Genomic DNA, 19,449 nt, shown 5'->3' on the forward strand with positions numbered 1-19,449 from the left:
TCGGGGCATCTTCTATGTATGTCACAAGTATGTCGTCGTCATATAGTTTACCACTTCTTAGTTGGCTATTAATTACTAGTAATTAAGGAAACAACGAAAATATTCTTCTGTACAAACAAGTGTCACCGGGCTTTCTCTAACTATGTGTGGCAACCCGCGTGATGGCGCTAAATACTCCGCTTAGCCAGCCACTCAAAATACCGAACGGAAGCGATTTAGTTGGAAGCAAGTCAAGGCTCGCAATGGAGGTTATGCAAGAGAGATTTCTCACTAACACAAAGAACAATACACACACAAGCCACAAGAACACAAGCAATTTGCTTTTTACGAAGGCACCAAGCCCCAACTTTTCCATTTCCGCACTAAGAAAATATTACAAATAGTTCAAGTTTTATATGCTCAAGGACACAATGCTCAACTCAAAACTCGCGCCCCAACATACATCCCCATCACTATTTATATGCACAAGTTTGCAAATGACACCCTCATTTGCTAAGGTTAGGTGGCGCGAGTTCCCTCCCTAAGTTTTAGGCACCCACTAAGCATGGTCCTAGGAGCACATCTCCACTCCCCCTTGAATTGAGCAACTACTCCCCACCATGCCTATTAGCAAGGAAATTATGGGTTGTAACTGCCACACCCACTATCTTTGTCCCTCATTTCTAGGCCCATGATTAAGGTCATGTTCTCCCACTAAGTTGCACCCCCAACTGTCACTCATGCTTGATTTTAGGCCCACTTTTTGGAGATTTGCAGCCAATCATGCTCCACATCCAGCTGCCACTGTCCGCACACAGCTCGCGCATGAACGCCTCTCATTTTCGCATGATTCGGCCCCATGTTGTTACACGTTCGTGTGCACTCTATCACACAATTACGCCACTATCTCAAAACCTGTCCACATAATCTAGCAATCGTCTCGCGCGTTGTTGAGCCCCATGCTCGTGCATCTTGTGCCATACTTGCTCACTGTTGCGCCCCAATGCTCGCGCGCCTCAACGCCTCGCGCTCACTCGCCCCAGCGCCTCGCGCTCGCGTGCCCATTGCGACACATGCTCGCATGCCCATTGCGCCTCACGCTAGCGTGCCCACTACGCCTCAAGCTTGCGCGTCCATTGCGCTCATGCACTTGCGAGATGCTACGTGCACCACCTACGCATGCCCGTGTGTGCGCTGTCTCACATTGCTTACGCCCATGCCACATCGTACGCTTTGCTGCCATGCCCTAGCCAATTTGTCAGACTTGCCTTGTTTTCGTGCTTGCCACAAGCACTCCCATGTTGCTGCTAGGACTCGGAACAAGGCCCCAAGCCAAGCCACGACAGTTGGCCCTCATGACTCACAATGGTGACAAACCTCCCCCACCTAAAAAGTGCGACGTCCTTATCGAAGGGGTAACCATGTCTACGATAACCTCATCCACGCAAAGCCATATCAAAGCTTGAAATCCCTTCTCCTTGACACATACCCTCGTGTCAACGTTGGGCTCACCACGCACCCGTTGCACCATCCTTTGGTCCCTCAGATGTTCTACTCATGTGGAATCATTCACCATTCATGTAATGACTCCATGCCAGCAATATTCTCACAAGTCATTCTCCCCAAGAATGTAGTGTCGCTACTGATTGTTCCTTCTCGACTTCCCACAAGTCGTTGCGTCCACACAAGCCCTTGCTTTTCCAATCCACAGACACTGCAACAAAGTCTCATCCTTGCTGCCTTGTTACCGAGGAAGACTGAAGTTCCCATGGATTTGGCAGCCACACATGCCCCTCTCTACTTCAGCCCGCTATACTGCATTTCTTCGCCCAACACTTGATGCTCACGCCTCCCACATGTACACCAATAGATAGGGAACAATGCCGTTACACCCAACAACAACAACATGAACCAAGCAGCCCACTGTGAAGCTTTTACCAGAATTTTGCTTGTTGTTTTAAGTTGCTCGAAGCCCCGCGCTTCCTTGTGTCACGGCCCGGATTGTTCCCACGCTATGCCGTGCGGCCTTAGGCGCCAAATTCGCACTCTATTGGCCCTAAGTCAGCCTTACACCCAAATCTGTTGCTGGATTCGAGAAGCGGAAAAAGGAATCACTCTAACTCACAAAGTATGGGAGGAAAGAACTTATATTGCTCGATAGAATGCTTACAAAGCTATGTGTGCTGGAATTGTATATTGCTTTTTGATTGATTTGGCCAAATGAGGCCTTCTCCTATTTATAGGGTACAAAGAAGTATCTAGAGAGTCTCTAGAGTTATCACAACTACCACATAAACACATTAATTACAATGGAAATATCTACATGCTCTACACAAGTCTCCATGGCTCTAGAATTCTCCATGGGCCAGGCCATGTGGAAGCTTGGGCCATGACACTTGCCAATGCACCCGCATTTCCCTTCGTGTAGCAAAGACTCACCACAGTCGGTACCATCTCGAATGTCACAAACATTCTTACTGTCGTCAGCCCTCTGGTAAACAGAACCGCTTGCTAGGACTTAGCTTTCGATTCTACTTCATCTTGGTTCTCATCTCCATGTGGTAACTTGTCTAGTTAAAGCCCAAGTGTCTCACCAACCACGAATTCCCTAGACGCCATTGTATACCCGTCAAGTCCCTCCTCAACTTGATCGTGCTCTTAATCATTGACATCATTGCTAAATTTCCTCGATCTAAACCATTGTTAGTAGTCTAGAGTGATGGTTCCAGCCTACTCCAACTCCAATTCCAATATTCGCAGCCAACCATGCAAAGCTTCCCCATGCCCCCGATCCAAATGCAGGAACACTGAGGTAGTATATGCACGTTTGCATTATACAGGAATTCCATTCCCAAAATCACATCAAATCTCAACATAGCCATCACCAGGAATGTTGTCTCTCGTGCCCAAGTGCCCACACTTAGGTTGGCCATCGCTATGCCATTCAGAACTACCCAATGGTGTAAAGTCAGACCCACGGCAAGATTGGCTCAGCGACTTGCAGACCAGGGCGTGGTACCAAATTCACCTCTACAAGATTCGCCATCACATCTGTATCAATCATTGCCCTCACCTCCACTCCATTCAGCTTTACAGTTGCACACATTAGTCCCTCTTAGTAGAATTCACCCTTTAGGATGCTCGCCAGCTCCTCGTTAGTCATGGGTTTCTATTCTACCTTGACTTCCATGTTATTCAGCAACTGTAACGGATTCATGCGCGTTGCTGTTGTTTTGGCCTTAGAAGGTTTTGAAGACTCCCCTTCCATTTCCTTCACCAAAGCGTTCAGTTTCTCGCGCTTCGGACACTCCTTAGCCCATGTGATTCGTTGTAGATAAAGCACCTCGAGCTCTTCTTTCCTTGCGGATTCCCTTGCTTAGCTTTATTTTGCCCGCTATTCTTTTTCCCCCCATCATACAAAAAATGACTCTTCTTACCTTCATTAAACTCTTTAGATTCAGAAGGAGAAGCATTCACGAATCTGAAGTCAACCAACCATCGGCTACTGTTATTGTCGCTGGTAAGTCCCTCACAGCTTGCCTCCACAACTCTGTTTGCGCCCACGGCTGCAAACTCAAAATGAAGTTGAAGAGTTTATGCTCATCCCACATGTTTTTTATATCCAGCATTAGCAAACTAAATTCTTTGACGCAATCCCTCACTGATCCAGTATGCTTAAGCTTCTTCAAGCTCTCCCTCGCGAGCCAGCTAGTATTCCTTAGTAAGAACTGCCCTTTAGTTCTTGTTTGAGCGTGTCCCAAGTCTCAATTGCTGGTCGTTCCATTTCAACATCCTGTTAAAACTTGATTCGCCACCACAATTTAGTATCACCCTCTAGGTACATGCTGGTGATAGTGACCCGTTCTGCCTTGGGCACACGAACAACTCGAGAACACTATTTGTAAGAGAAGATTACAAATAGTTTAAGTTTTGTATACTCAACTGACACCCCAACATACGCTCCCATCACTATTTATATACACAAGTTTGCAAATGACACCCCCATTTGCTAAGGTTAGGTGGCGCGCCACCCTCGCGCTACCTCAAGTTCCCCCCTTAAATTTTAGGCATCCACTAAGTATGATCCTAAGAGCACATCTCCACTCCCCCTTGAATTGAGCAACCGCTGCCCACCATGCCTATTAGCAAGGAAATCATGGGTTGTAACTGCCATACCCACTGTCTGTACCCCTCATTTCTAGGCACATGATCAAGGCCGTGTTCTCCCACTTAGTTGCACCCACAATTACCACTCATGCTTGATTTTAAGTCCACTTTTTGGAGAGTTGCAGCCAACTATGCTCTACATCCAGCTGCCACTATGCGCACATAGCCCGCGCATGAACGCCTCTCATTTTTGCATGGTTTGGCCTCACGTGCATGCCCCGTGTTGCTACATGTTCGCTCGCACTCTGTCACACAATTATGCCACTATCCCTCAAGCTGTCCACACAATCCAGCCCTTGTCTCGTGCGCTGTTGAGCCCCACACTTGCGCGCCTTGTGCCACGCTTGCTCGCTGGTGCTCCCTAGTGCTCATGCGCTCTCGTGCCTCGCGCTTGCACGCTGATGTGCCTCGCACTAGCGTGCCCCAGCACCTCGCGTCCGCGTGCCCATGGTGCATTGCGCTCGCGCGCCTACTGCACCTCACGCTTGCGCGCCCACTGCGGCTCAAGCCTGCGCGCACATTGCGCCCATGCACTTGCAAGATGCTGCGTGCGCCACCCACACACACCCTTGCGCGCCGCGTCTCGCATTGCTTGTGCCCATGCCATAGCGTACGCTATGCTGCCATGCCCCAGCCAACGCATCAGACTTGCCTTGTTTTCGTGGTCGCCATAAGCGCGCCCATGTTGCTGCCAAGACTCGACACAAGGCCCCAAGCCAAGCCACGACAGTTTTCCCTCATGACTCATGTGTTGGGAAAATATGCTCTTTAAAAGCATATGTGTTTATTTAATTGTAATAAACTATTTTTCTAATTAATAAAATAAATGAGATATTTTATTCAAATATCTTAATTGCATTAATACTTGTATTAAAGTCCATTTAATCATATTATATGTATTTATGTGATTACCATGTGGATTCACAGAAGACATAAATACAAGTTATCTTATGATTAAATAAATTTAGTTCGCAGTTGATAAATAAAGTTGGGCACTTTATTTAGGTATAGACTGTAATAAATTCATTGAATGATTTGTCTTAATCATGTATGAATTTATTGATGTAGTACGACTACATTGAACAGGATCACATATGAGATTTAATTAACTTTGTAATAACTGTCAGACTTATTAAATCTCATAGGCGTTGATTTTACTGTAATCTTAATCTTGAGTTAATTATGATTTCATGATTGTAATTGTTATTCCATTTGAGTTACCAATGGGCACGACACATCCTTGTGGTCAAGATTACCCGGTATCTTGGTGGGAGCAATTATGAGTATTGGAGTTATGGATTAACAATATAGAATTTGTACAACACATCTCTTGATGGGTTTTCGGCACTTGATCATAGAATTCTCTGGCCAGAGTGTGTCAACATATTTAGTATGTTGAAAATGATCATTAGAGAAAACCAGTAAAGATCAAGGAATAAGATGTTATTAAATTGATTGGACAGTTGAGATATCAATTTAATTAACGATGTGGTACAAAGGATTGTGCAGTAAAGAAATCAATGTGGCTTGGGACGAATTATTATTCGAGCATACAATTATGGAAGTCAGTTCCAATCTTTTAGTGGAGTAGATTTGGAATTAAATAATTGGGCTAGTTTAATTACAAGCCTAATTATTGTAGCCACTATTGTATGTTCCCAAATGATCCCCGGGTTAGCTCATTTAATTGACTGCACCACTACTGGACTAATAAGTAAGATAACTAGCGATTTGGGTCAAAAGCCTAAATATATCATTTAGTGGGAGGCTCCATTTAATTAGCTTTTGTATAAGGGGCCTTATGTTATTTTACAAGGTAGGTCCCCTATTGAAAAAGTAAATAAACGTGAGTTTTATTTAGGGCCTTATTTGGAGCCTAGGGTTTTCACTAAAGGGAAATATATAAGGCTTATTTTTCCCTAAAGGAAAAAAAAGAAGCCACTTGATACAGATCTGAGAATAAGATTTTTCTCTCCATTGTTGAGAGAAAAATTTTCTCGTGCTAGTTGCTTTGGTAGTGATAAAGGCGCCCACACGTCAAGTGCAGATCGAACCTGAGTCATAACCTGGAAGATCATTGGTGACAGTTCGTGATCCAACAAGCGTGGTGGTGACGGATCGTGATTTAACAGGAGTGGTGGTGGCGGATCGTGATCTAGGAGCCTAAATCACTTCAGCGGAAAAAGCCAACTCAGATTTTCAAGGTACGATTTCTGGATTACGTATTCCTATATATTATATGAGAGCGGTCCTCAAAAGGTTTTATAAAAATTTAAAAACCTGATTTTTTCCAACATCATGAGGGTGACAACTAGCTACCAAATACAACGACTATAATCATATTTTGAAAAATTAATTAAAAGAATTTAATTGTGATATTATGCGGTCAAAAAGATTTATTTAAGCCATACACGTCCATTGGGTTGCTTTCAGTAAGGAGTTGAGAACCTTCCCTTGTTGAAAATTTCAAGCATACAAGATAACATAAAAGGAAAATGATTGAAACCCCCTGTTATTTGGTAAAATTAATCCTTTGTTTCCCAAGTTTTAAAATTCATAAAAATTCCTCTATAAATAAAAAATTTAAATATCAACTTTTTATATTTTTACTAATTTATCCTTTACGATTATCTTTTATTGATCACAAAGTTCAGCAATTAATTGTCAATTAAAAAAATTAATCATAAGTTTGAACAGAAACTTTTAATAACTAGGGTTTTTGATAGGTTTTGAAATACGGAAGACAAGAGGTTAATTTACTGAAACATAAGGGGGCCTTTAATCATTATCCCTTGACGAAACCAATTAGCATAACATGTAGAGAAATATAAAAAGGTCTTCACTCCTTACAAACTCTGGCAAATTAAGCCAAGAAAGAAACAATAATGGAGGATTTGAACGAGGTTGCTTTAGCCTATTATGAGTCAGGCACCGATGAAGAAAGACGTTTATTCGACCAATTTTTCGAATCAATGGATGAAGATGGAAACGGTAGGGTGAGTTACAGAGAGTTTTCAGAATTCATGTCGCTGGAAGCATACGATCGGAACATGTGTACTCGTGACTTCTTCAATGATCTAGACGTCGATGGAAGCAGAGGTTTAGATTTCAATGAAGTGTTGACTCTCTACTATATAATAAAAAGTGGGAGGCCAATTTGCCGCCAGTGCAAAATCTTCATAACCAACGAGTATTTTACTTGCACGAGGTGCTTCAAAACCAGGAGTTTTCCTTACAATATCTGCCTGGAATGTTTCCGCGGTGAAGAAGGGCACTTTAATCACACGCATAGCCTGGAGCAGTTTGTGGATAATTTTGCATTGCTTGAGTGTTTGAGGAAGGAAGCATTAGAGGAAAATAGGGAAGATGGATATTATGAGGTATTTCTAATAATATTATTATTATTATTATATCATTTTTCCTAATCAAAATATTTTGAAATTAATTGCCTATTTATAAAACTTATATTGACTTTGTAACTGATTACAGCCAAGTCCTAGTAGGTCCAGGAGCCAAAGAATTGTCCCCTATTCGCGCTATCCTTCCGAGAATTCTTCACATCATGCAATTGTTCCATACAATCCAAATATCCCAGCGGAGAGAAGGGTGAGTTTTGAATAAACTATTATTAATTTTGAGTGATCAGTTGATTATTTAATTTGGTGCATAACATTTTTATAAATTCGGATATAGTGCTGATCTTTATATATTGTGAGAGTGAATTTCTTCTTGTTCATTGATTTCTAGAATCGATGGGGAACAGCATTTAGAATATTGGAAACTGGACTTCACTTTGCAAGTGTTGTTACCAGTTGCTCAATTATGTGAGGCTTACACACTTCAAAGTTCAAATATATATAGAAGGGTGGCAGGGCAGATGCAGTCCATCCTAGCTACACTGAAGATGAAGAATATAAAACCTATGTGTGAGGTTTAAATTTCTCCATATATGTTTTGAAGTTAATTTGGCTTGGTCTTTGGATTTGTTTTAGATTACTTTTTTTCCCCCTATTTTTGTTTTTGGTACTCCTTTTTCAGTATGAAGAGTGTTGCTTGTATTCATTTTCATGTTGGAATAAAATTGAAGATCAATCTGATTTAAAAAAAAAAAAAAAGACAACTTGCTTCAATAGTTAGTTAATTAATAGTCACTATATTTTTTAACAAGAAGCTATAGCTGTCAGGAATTAATCAAACTTAGTTAGCTTGGTCTTTACCTTAATGAATTGGTTTAATTGCAAAATAATATATATAACTCTCTAGAGAACATTTATTTATAATTTGCATCTGATAACAAGCCTGTATGGTAACTAATTTCTATTTTCTACCGTTTTCATCAAGCTGCCTATCTATTTCTATGTTCTAAAAAAAATTGTGAGGTAATTAAAATAATTATTCTAATGAAAATAAAAAACGACAAGAATAAATAGTTAGAGCTTAAATTAATTAATGAAATAAACAAAGTCATTCTGTTTCTAAGTGATTAAATATGCATGCCTGTAGGATTTTTCAAACTCATCAGCATAGTCAAGCATAGTCATGGACAAATCCCGTACTTTGACCTGTCAAACAATAATTAAGAGGAATGACTCTCACTCAATCTCAATAATCACTTCATATGATTCCAGATCAAGTTTTTTCTTGATTACCAATGATATGACCCAATATAATATATATATATATGTATATGCCACTGCAATACTTGGAAATTACTCGGTGGGATCCAAGAATTGAAGTTAGACTGGTTTTAGCTCACCTATGTGACATTGAAATTTGAGTTGGTGATGGGTATCGAGTCATATTTTTTTTGTTTTTGTTAACTATGTACTTCTTCCATTTATTTTTTATTTAAAAAAGAAAGATAAAGAAAAACAACAGCATGGACCAACAACCGCAAGTTTTAGGATTGGCAATGAGACGAGATGAGACATGATTTGTCAATTTTAGTCATGTTCTATATATGCAAGTCCTATCCCTTTATTTTTTTTGGGATAAAAATTTGTCATAGTCCCGTTATGTTAAATATCCCATTCAATCTCATTATCCTGAAGAGTCCCAAATGTAAATAAATAGATTTTGATTTTTTTTTCTTTTAAGGATCATTATAATTCAAAATAACAAAAAAATCTTGAATAAATACAAATAAGAATAATAAAATATTTTATTTTGAGTACATGCATATTCAAATATAATTTTGTACTAACATTTTTTATTTGTTTGTTTGCTTCCATTACACATTAACATTAAGACTTGCATTTCAAAAACTATAGATTTTGACAATAACCAACTTTAACCCTGATAAATATCCAATAATTCAATAATATAATAATAAACTAAACCAACAACTAGGGTTGGCAATGAAATGGAATGGGACGGGATTTGTCAATCCCAGTCATGTCCCGTATATGCAAATGTGATAAAAAAAAAAAGTCTCATTTTGTCCCTTTACTTTTTTTTTTTTTGGAGATAAAATATGTCTCAATCTCGTCCCAAACATTATGGGATCCTATGGGAAAAATTGTCATCCGTACCAAGTTCACGTCTTAACCAAATATTTATATTATAATTGAGATTAAAAAAATCTTTTTTTGTTAAATATGTACTTCTTCTATATATATATATATATATAGTAGTTTTCTTATCCGGAATTTTAAAGTGCGGAAAAAGTCTGATAAAGCTTTATAACAATAAGGTTTTAAAAGGTTTAAAGGGCTTAAACCTCATGGTTTATGCATTTTCTCAGACTTTCCTGGACTTTTCTGCACTTTAAAATTTTAGATTGGAAATATATATATATATATATATATATACACACTTTCGGTCTGGGATCTCAACGTGTGGAAAAAGTCTAAGTAAACTTTAAAACCATGAGATTTTAAAAGCTTAAAAATTAAAGGGCTTAAACCGCACAGTTTATATGTTTTCCCAGACTTTTCCGTACTTTAAAATTCTGGATTGGAATATTTCTAATATGTATCTATATATGTAAATAGTCCTAATCTTATCAGGACACGAATATGTTTTTGTCTAATTAATTATAACACAATATAGTGTAGTTGGAAATCTACACAAAATCTGCATTTAGGCATCCAGACATATATAGAAGAGTGATCAAGTATGTGCATTTGTGCCTCTTATAGTGTGCACCTACATTCATGTCAAGCTTTCCATTAGGAAGAGCTATGTTGTGAGGCTAATAACCTCCTAATGAAAATGATGAAATGAACATTTAAAGTTGATTGATAGAAAAACAAAAGTTTTTGAATAATGAAGTTTATTCAATAAGTCTGAATCAACAAAACTAGGTTTTGGGCCCCTTAATATAATATCACAAATTTACCAAAATGGGCAAATTCAAAGTATTATTTTATAATAATTTTTTTCTAATCAAAATAAAAAAAATACAAAATAAATTGTGTCAAGATTCAATATCTAAAAAAAGATAAAAATCCTAAAAGAAATAGGGAAAATAGGAAAATTTCTTAAAACTGAAAAATGACCAAAAAAGAAGTGGAATGAGCAGGGCATCTTCCAAAGGCCATAACTTAGGCTACATATATTCGTTTTGGGCGTATAATATATTATTTTGAAACTTGTGATGAGATGAACCAAATTCAGAAAGCTTGACAAGCATGCAGTCAGGTCCTATAAAATGCTAGATTGCATGCATATGATCAGCTCCCTATATGTTTATAATAAATCCCAAAAATATACTGAGACTAAGGTGCTGTTTGTTTTTTAGTCTGAAATCTGAATTTAACTTTTTTTTCAAACATTTATTTATTTTAGGCTGTTTGTTTTTTTAACTTATCACTTATTGTCAGACAATTATATTTGAATAAAAAAAGTAGAAAAATTACACTTTTATCTGAAGTATGAAGTTTAAATGAAAAATTTAATTTCAAATCTCAAAAATACTCTTAGCAATTCATGTATTTCCGATATTATGTATAAACCTTATATTTTTGTATTATTCTTGAAGTTATTTTTTTTATTGCTTTAAATTTGCATTCACATAATAACATTAACTAAACTGAAATATTGAACAAATCAAATTATGTCATTTGTGGTGAATCAAAAATAAAATAACAGTATTGACTTTATAATAAAATTTGATATTTTAATTACATCTTTCATTAAAAAATTAAATTAAGATCAACAATGATAGTATTTTTTTTAATGTTACCAGACTAATCAACCTGTGAAAATTATAAATTGTGAAGAACAAATATATGCACCACTTAAACGGATATTTATGTCAAACTACTAGTTTTTAAGTTTTTCTCTTTAGATGTTAAAGAAGAAAAAACAATCATGTCATTCAGATATTTTCATTCAGACCTATTCAGACTTTAGTTAAATTCAAACCTATTCAAATTTCAGATAAAAAAACCAACGCAACCTAACTCAGAAGTCCCTTCTAGCCCAGTGGTGACATGAGCTTTTAGCTGTTCAAAAATTTGCTTATGAATTATGATTATGGCTGATTTCAAAAGTTGGTTAAGTTCAATAGGATCTTAATTTGAAAATAAAACAGTATTCAAATTAAGTTTAGCCACCGTTTACGTCGATCAAGGATTGTGCAAGATCAAAGGGTGCATTACTTTTGCGAACATTTTTGCAAAATTATTTTTAATTGGAAATTCTTTGGATAAAAGTATTTAATTTTTTTAAAAAAAAGAGTAAGAGTTATCCTTCAAGGAAACAAAGAAGCAAAAAAGGAAGGAAAAAATACATTTACTACCTTACATGTTATTTTCAAGAAAACATTTGTAGCTTCTTTTTTTTCATTTGAAAGGAATATAATTATATTTAAAAATAAAAAAAACCATAAAAACTAATATCCATGTATATGAGTACAAACTTCAATATTCACATAAATGATAAAACTATAGCTTGAAACTATCAAAATATGCGAAAATGATTTTTGATACGATTAACAAATAAAAGGGTCTCCTCAAATATGATCAAAGGACTATTAGCTATTTTTTTCATTTCTTTTTAAAAATAAACCAGACTCAAAGCTAGTTCGATCTTTGACAACGCTCTTGTAAGTGACTTTGCAAATGGGACCTAACATCAATGATTATTGTTAACTATGCGATAATGCCAAAGCAAAAGTCAAACTATTTCTTTCTGCCTTTTTTTTTAATCTTTTCTCAGATGAGTAAGGTTTACCATTTCCTAAAACTTGGATTTTTTTTTTTAATTTCTAAAACTTGGATTATGGGTTTTGTAATTAACAGCTACTAGCAAATGTCATTAGATTAATTTATTCAAGGTATTTATACATGTTTGGCCATATGGGATTGAAAAGAATCGTCAATTAAATAAGAATTTTAATATTCCAAGTCGCAAAATACCTTATACTTAATGAAAATTTCACAGTTCTGTAATAATGGAGGGGAGCTGCAATGGCATATTACGGTAATGGCTCCAACGATATCCAACAGCTAGGTAAGCGCTAACAATCCCACCTATGGATACTTAACAATAGTGATTTCATTTTACAGTAGTTACAATTTAAAAGTGAAAAAACCTTCAATTCCAAACATATCCCAAAAAATGACTGCATTTGCTTTGGAATATCATTTTTTATATTTTATTTCACAATTAGAGGTTTCATTTCAGAACAACTGTGTCTTATATGAGCCACAGTACCAAACAGATCCTACGTCAGATTCTTCATTGGCATGAGCTACAATACTTTGAATATGTTACACCAATAAAAGGTTCTCTAGTTTCTCTTCTTCCAACCTTAATAAATTATTAAAATTCCTCTTCAACAGTAAGTATCATTAAAATTCAAACGTACCTTATTTTATAGTTGAAATCTTCCATGATATCTTATGTCATGGAGATATCGTCATCATAATTAATTGGCCATTAATAAGTAATCAGTATTTTTTAAGAATAAGCACTATTAATTAAAGAAATTAACAATAATATGTTTACCATATTTCTATAGAGACTAGCTACAGAATACAACGACTAGAAGAATACTTTGAAAAGTTCAAAGTTATGGTATGAAATCAAAGATGCGCAGCATATAGTCTAAATAAATTAACAATCATATATAGTGGAAGATAGTGTAAGATCAAATAATAATTACAAATTGCGTGGCCAATAAGATTTATTTAATCATATACATCTACAAGGTTTTTTTCAATAAGTAGCTAAGATAGTCACTTGTCTTAATTTGGTAAATTAATATTTTTTTTATTAATGTCCCAAAATTGTTGTAGAGGTATTATTATAAAAGTTAAAAAAAATTAAAGGCAGAGGTAAAATATAATTAATAGTAAAGATGTTTTGGGGAACTTTTCAAAATATACAGTCTAAACTATCACTTAACTAAAAGCCTATACTGAAATCAACATATATATATAATTTTTCATAACATCTAAAAATCTCCCTAATACTAAATATTTAAAGGAACAAAGGGGTAATTAGTCATTTGCTTGATAATTTATTTAGAAATATGAAATATATATTTATTATAAGAAAAATGTTTAATAAATAATAAAAAGTATAAGAAAAATATCATATTATTGATTTTTTATTTATACAAAAAAATATTTTCTTATTTTTAGTATTTTAATTTTAATTTTTATTGATATGATTTATTTGATTTATAATAAATATGAGTAAAAGTGTATTTAAAAATAAGAGTACTACTGTATAATTATATTGTCAGGATGATTATTGACTATTTTAAAAACTGTTCAAAAGTAAGTGGTATATATTGATTTTTTTTTTAATTACATGAGACTATTGCTCAAGAGTACAACTCATATTACATGAGATTACAACTGATATTTACATATCAGACTATTATTGGAACTTGTTTACATCAATTTTTATGAAGCACCGCCTATATTTTTACCCTCTCTAATATTCGAGGAACATCTATTCCACTCCACTCACATTCCTTCTCTAATATTCGAGTGATGTCTACTCCACTCACATTTCGAAAGAGAAAAAATTGTTTTCACTCAAATTGAGGAAGGAAATTTAACTCCCATAATGCATTGTAGGGCTCGAACCCAAGACCTCACAATTGTGAGGTTTGGGTTTTAACCACTAAGTTAAAGCCTAATGGCTGTGGTATATATTGATTTCAGTAAAAGGGAAGTTGTCAATCTCCTAACATAAAATATAAATACTAAACTAACAAGAAGCTCACTCGGTTGCAGATAATTATTAAGAAGCACAAGCTCTGAAATAAACATGGATCAGGAGTTCCATGACTCTGCAATAATTTGCTACAACAATGCGACTGGAGAAGTTCAGAATCTGGCAAAGAACTTCTTCAACTCAATGGATACTAATGGAGATGGCAGGATAAGCCGCTCAGAATTCCTTCAGTTCCTTGGAAAATTCAACAACACACAGTGGATTCAGGAGTTGTTTCAGAGCATTGATCAGAATGGTGATGGCAGCCTGGATTTCGTAGAGTTTCTCACACCGTTCTATTTTGTAAGTAACTGGCGCGTTAAGTGTGATGGCCTTGGCTGCAACACATGGCTTCAAGGTCTCTATTTTACGTGTGCTACATATTAGAAAAATAGCAGTGAGTGAACAATTAAAAGCAGTAGCTAATTAACGTGAATTTGATTAATAACAGAATCAAACAACAGCAAAAAAAAAAAAAAAAAAGCAACTCGAAATAAAAAAATAATGAGACAAAAAAAAATTTACCACCTACTATAGTTTTCTTAAAATAAATTTACCACCTACTACAGTGCTTTAGGTTTGCTGGTAACTGTTTCCCATAATACAACGTGTACGAATTATCTGTCAAGTATGGACAAATAATTTCGGCGAACCACAACAGCGAAGAAACTCGATAAAAAATGAAGACGTCAGAAGGAGGAAAGAAAATTTTAAGTGCTCTATGTGCTGGTTGCTTTGTAAAAAAAAAAAAAAAAAACAGAAGAGGAGGTTGCCTACTTATACACATGTGGGTATGTAACAGTAGCATAAAATTGAATTTCCGAATTCAATCTATGCGATTTAACATTGTAACAGCCAATTCAATTTAGCCAATTGAATTGCATAACAGCCCAAAATTTAATTAATAAATAATTGCGAAACTGTTACAAAGCCATTGAATTCAAAAAAAAAAAATTGAAATGAGTACCAGCTCAAGATTTTATTCACAAATAATTGTGAAACTGTTACAAAAATTTAGAAGGAAATTAAAAACGTGACCATGCAAGCCTGTGTGATTTTGGGCTGACATTCGCGTACGCAGGACTCGCAGGTTCAACCAAATCGATCTTGGACTCGCACACCCCTGTGCACGCACGTGTGGAGAGAGCCTCTATCTATAAAATTTTTGCTTATGCATTGATAAGTATACATATAAACACAAATCTCTTAGCTTATTTTTTCTTTGTGGGACAAGTCCCATTTCATTTCAAATTTCCAACTTCAAGGGTGCACTTTGAGAGTCAATTTCTCATTCACCCAAGCACCATTTGAGTAAATAAATATACACTTTCGAAGTGTTCACGGAGTAGAATCCGAACCTCTTAAGATTTCTCACTTTCGCTAAGTGAGACTCACTCAAAATGTGCTCTCAAAATAGCATATTAGTATGCTATTTTTCAACACTACATGGTTACATGCTTTGAAGCTTCTTCGTCTTTCGATCTTTGTACCGCTTGCTGTCGACAAAGAAATTTCTCCACCACTGCCGCAAACCTCAGTTCATCGATAACCATGCCATGCTCGCTTTATTGAGAGTCTCGCGATCCTCTACTCCTGTAAGAAATTGGCTTCAAACAACAATTTTATGCTTAGTTAATACTTCAAGCCTATATTAGAAGGGTTTATTTCTATTTACCCCTAGATATTTTGACTATCTCCAATCCACCCTACCCCAATCAAAACACCAACCCTCTTTTATTTGTTGTTCAGAAGACAAAAGAATTGATGAAGAAATTCATCAACGCGACCATATTATCCCCTATCTTTGGAATATAAATAGAGTTGCATTGATGTTTTCAATAGTTTGGGGGATGATTGAAAAATCCTAAATAATCTAAGAGTTGAGCAATAATTACCCCGCTATCAGATAGATCGAGATATAATTAAAATGGTTGCACTGATTAAATTATGTATATTATGCAGCAAAGCATATCTCATAAGCTGCCTCAAATGGTACAGCCAAGCACACAAGAGCCTGAGGAGGTAAGTTCAATTTTGTCTGATGATATTTTAGTGTGATCTTTAGGTGGCTATAATATAATTCTATAGTACATTAAAACTAACTTTAAATAGAAACAGCACTTAAATTTCTCTGAATCTACTTAATTAGCTTGTGAATATGAGTTTCTTATTTTTAATCAAAAATGTTAATTTCGTAGACTAAGGAGTTGTATTATATTAAGGTGATGTGGTTTTTAAACTTTAAATGCTGTGGAGTAAAAGATTTAGTTTTCAAGAAAAAAACTAATGGGTGTATGGCTATATGATAAACAATAATTTCTATTAATCTATGTATTTACAACTATTGAAAACAAAAAACAAAAAAAAAAAACCCAATAGCTGGCCTATCCTGCCGCAACTCAGTAGGCGTTACCAAACATTCCAGCCGCTGGCGTCAGACCCAAACGGGGCCCTAAAGTTGTATGGATGAGCTCGTAGGCTTAAAAGTATGTCTATTAATTTGACATAATCTCCTGCATGAAGAAGTTCTAAAAAGAGATTATTGAAATCAATATATGTTACTTATTTTTCTGTTTTCATAATAGTTAATAGTCCACTTGCAACATAATTTATAATAGTATCTTTATATTTTAATACACTTTTATTCATATTTATTGTAAATTAAATAAATCACATAAATAGAAATAAAAATAAAAATATTGAAATAGTAAAAATAATAAATATATGTTTCAGTGTGAATAAAAAATTAATAAGATATTTTTCTTGTTCTTTTTGTTATCTTTTAAACATTTTTCTTGTACTAAATATATACTTTATAGCTTCAAATAAATAATCAAGCAAATGACTAATTTATCCCTCTTTTCCTTTACTTTTTTTTTTGTTAGTGCTAGAAAGATTTTTAGATATTATAAAGATAATAAGAAATAAATGGTGTATATTAATTTTAGTAGATGAGAAATTGACAACATCCCTTTCAAAAATTAGAACAGTATAATTATCATCCAGATTTTTTATATTTGTTATGATGTCATTCAGTTATAACTCGCCATGATCAGGTGCTGTCAATGTGAAAAGTTAAGTCTTTTTAAATGTCACATTGCATTAACATTATATGGGACTCGGAGGGACCAAAACATTATTATCATTAATAGGAAAAAAATCAGTATAGAATATTAATATAAATATACACACACAAACACACAACAGTTCCATAAACATACTGTTCATTTTCTATTTTCAGGACGGCTCGTTGGAGTTTCTGCAGGGATTCAATACTGGAGCACAGATTGGGTCGACTGCAATTGGCCTTGGTTGCAACATTATGGAAAAGCCGACAAGTAGGTATTTATTATTATTATTATTATTATTATTATTTAGCCTAGCAGCAATTCAATCACATTCTCACCTATGTGAGCAAAATTCAAACCCCAAAATCTTTTGTTTTCAACAAAAGAATTTTATTATCTCAACCGGGTGGCGTCCACTGATATGCTGTTAATTAAAGACAAGCAGATGTATCATAAAAATAATAACTAGAAAAATAAAAAAATATATATGAATTAAATAAAATTAAAAAATTAAAGACATTTCAATGATTCGGTAATTACATTAAAATTATATGTATAAATTTGTACAACTAATTCATGTGTACAAAATTAATTTTAGTTGTTATTTGCATTGTTGGCATTGCCCCGCAGAAAACGTTTTCCACGAAGCGACAGCAATCTCCTCATCTCTTGTCTACGATATGGAGTTTCATTTCAGGAATATGCAAAATAAGCATGGTATTTGCTCGTTGAACTATTACTGAGCTCCTCAATAAGTACGAATTCAGTTTGTGCAAGTTTATCTTTATATTTTATACCATATGATGGTTCTTGAAATTTTATTGAAGTTGTTTTAATTTAGAGTTATATTTTCGTAATGACCCACACACATACAGATATATATACACTATTACAAATTATACAGACGAATTAGATGGATAATTAGAAACGACAAACAGATAACCTATGTCATTAATTTTACGTCTTCAATATGAAAGAGCCAAAAAAATAAATTTGTTGAGGATAATATCCCACATGGGTTTGGAATTATTGTTACTAGGCCAATAATGTGAACTTGAGGCAAAACTGAATTATTGAGCTAGCTCTTGAGTATTTGTTAGATCCCTAAACTTCTTTATGGTATCAGAGTTAGGCTTATGCACATGTATGTCCACAAACAATGACTTATATTGTTTCCAAGGTTTTCATAATTAAAACAGGGAGATGAAAGATGAGTTAGATGCTACTAGAGAAAATTTATTAAGTGATATATGCTAAAGACAATATCATACATTAATTGAGAATGAATCTTGGGATAAATATATGGTTTTGACAATCCTTAACTTTTGAGTATGAGTTAATAAAAAAGACGGATCTATATATGAGTTAATTATATGAAGCTTGGAAAATACTTTAAGTTAGGCCTATATACTTTATAATATATTCTTATATATGGACTGATTCAACTCTATATGTTTATCATGTAAATGAACGTTTAGTCTCTATATTTTGGGTTTTGTATCTATTTAGTCCTTATTTTTTAAAAATATTTTAAGGCACCCCTATTGTTAAATATATTACATTCTTACCCTTTCTTTTTCTTTTCTTTTACAGTAATACCCTTACAATAATATTCTTGGAGGTACCAATAAAAAGAAAAAAGTGATAATTTATCAAATTAACCATAAGAATAAAATAAAAATTTACACAAAATCTTATATTACTATTTTACTTTTAGGATTAATTTAGTAAATTAATTTTTTATAAAATAATTGTTAGTAAGATTGTTGTAAAGACATTAAACATTATTTTATAAGTAATTATTAAAGATTGTTGTACAAGTATAAAAATTACTAGTTCTTCCACGATAAGATTTATTGGCTAATTTGTTAATAAATAATTATTGGTTAATTTACTAATTAATTTTTTTATGGATAAATTAACTAATGTTAAGAATATTGTTGGAATGGTATTATTGTAAAAGAAAAAAAGTAAAGATAAGAATATAACATATTTAATTGCAAGAAAATTTGAGATATTTTTTAATGTATAGAGATTAAACGGGTATTTAAATCAAAAT

At 34.5% G+C, this 19,449-nt stretch overlaps 2 protein-coding genes across 2 annotated transcripts; both read left to right on the forward strand.

Moving 5' to 3' along the window:
- Positions 1-7,025: 7,025 nt before the first annotated feature.
- Positions 7,026-8,197, forward strand: LOC102612979 (uncharacterized). The gene is made up of 3 exons (XM_006480176.4): positions 7,026-7,526; positions 7,636-7,752; positions 7,894-8,197. Exons 1-3 carry the CDS (start codon positions 7,032-7,034, stop codon positions 7,972-7,974), a joined length of 693 nt encoding a protein of 230 aa, XP_006480239.3. The 5' UTR covers positions 7,026-7,031; the 3' UTR covers positions 7,975-8,197.
- Positions 8,198-14,376: 6,179 nt separating this feature from the next.
- On the forward strand, positions 14,377-15,894 carry LOC112498188 (uncharacterized). Its single transcript, XM_052443991.1, has 2 exons — positions 14,377-14,702; positions 15,777-15,894. Exons 1-2 carry the CDS (start codon positions 14,377-14,379, stop codon positions 15,892-15,894), a joined length of 444 nt encoding a protein of 147 aa, XP_052299951.1.
- The last annotated feature ends 3,555 nt before the right edge of the window (positions 15,895-19,449 follow it).

This window comes from Citrus sinensis, chromosome 1 (assembly GCF_022201045.2).
Source record: "Citrus sinensis cultivar Valencia sweet orange chromosome 1, DVS_A1.0, whole genome shotgun sequence".
NCBI lineage: Eukaryota > Viridiplantae > Streptophyta > Magnoliopsida > Sapindales > Rutaceae > Citrus > Citrus sinensis.

What these genes read in the sequence shown, in the direction of transcription:
- LOC102612979 (XM_006480176.4), top strand. Translation starts at nt 7,032, where the DNA reads ATGGAGGATTTGAACGAGGTTGCTTTAGCCTATTATGAGTCAGGCACC. An exon ending in GGGAAGATGGATATTATGAG is followed by an intron (nt 7,527 to 7,635) that starts GTATTTCTAATA and finishes AACTGATTACAG; the next exon opens with CCAAGTCCTAGTAGGTCCAG. An exon ending in ATATCCCAGCGGAGAGAAGG is followed by an intron (nt 7,753 to 7,893) that starts GTGAGTTTTGAA and finishes ATTGATTTCTAG; the next exon opens with AATCGATGGGGAACAGCATT.
- LOC112498188 (XM_052443991.1), top strand. Translation starts at nt 14,377, where the DNA reads ATGGATCAGGAGTTCCATGACTCTGCAATAATTTGCTACAACAATGCG. An exon ending in CTCTATTTTACGTGTGCTAC is followed by an intron (nt 14,703 to 15,776) that starts ATATTAGAAAAA and finishes CTACATGGTTAC; the next exon opens with ATGCTTTGAAGCTTCTTCGT.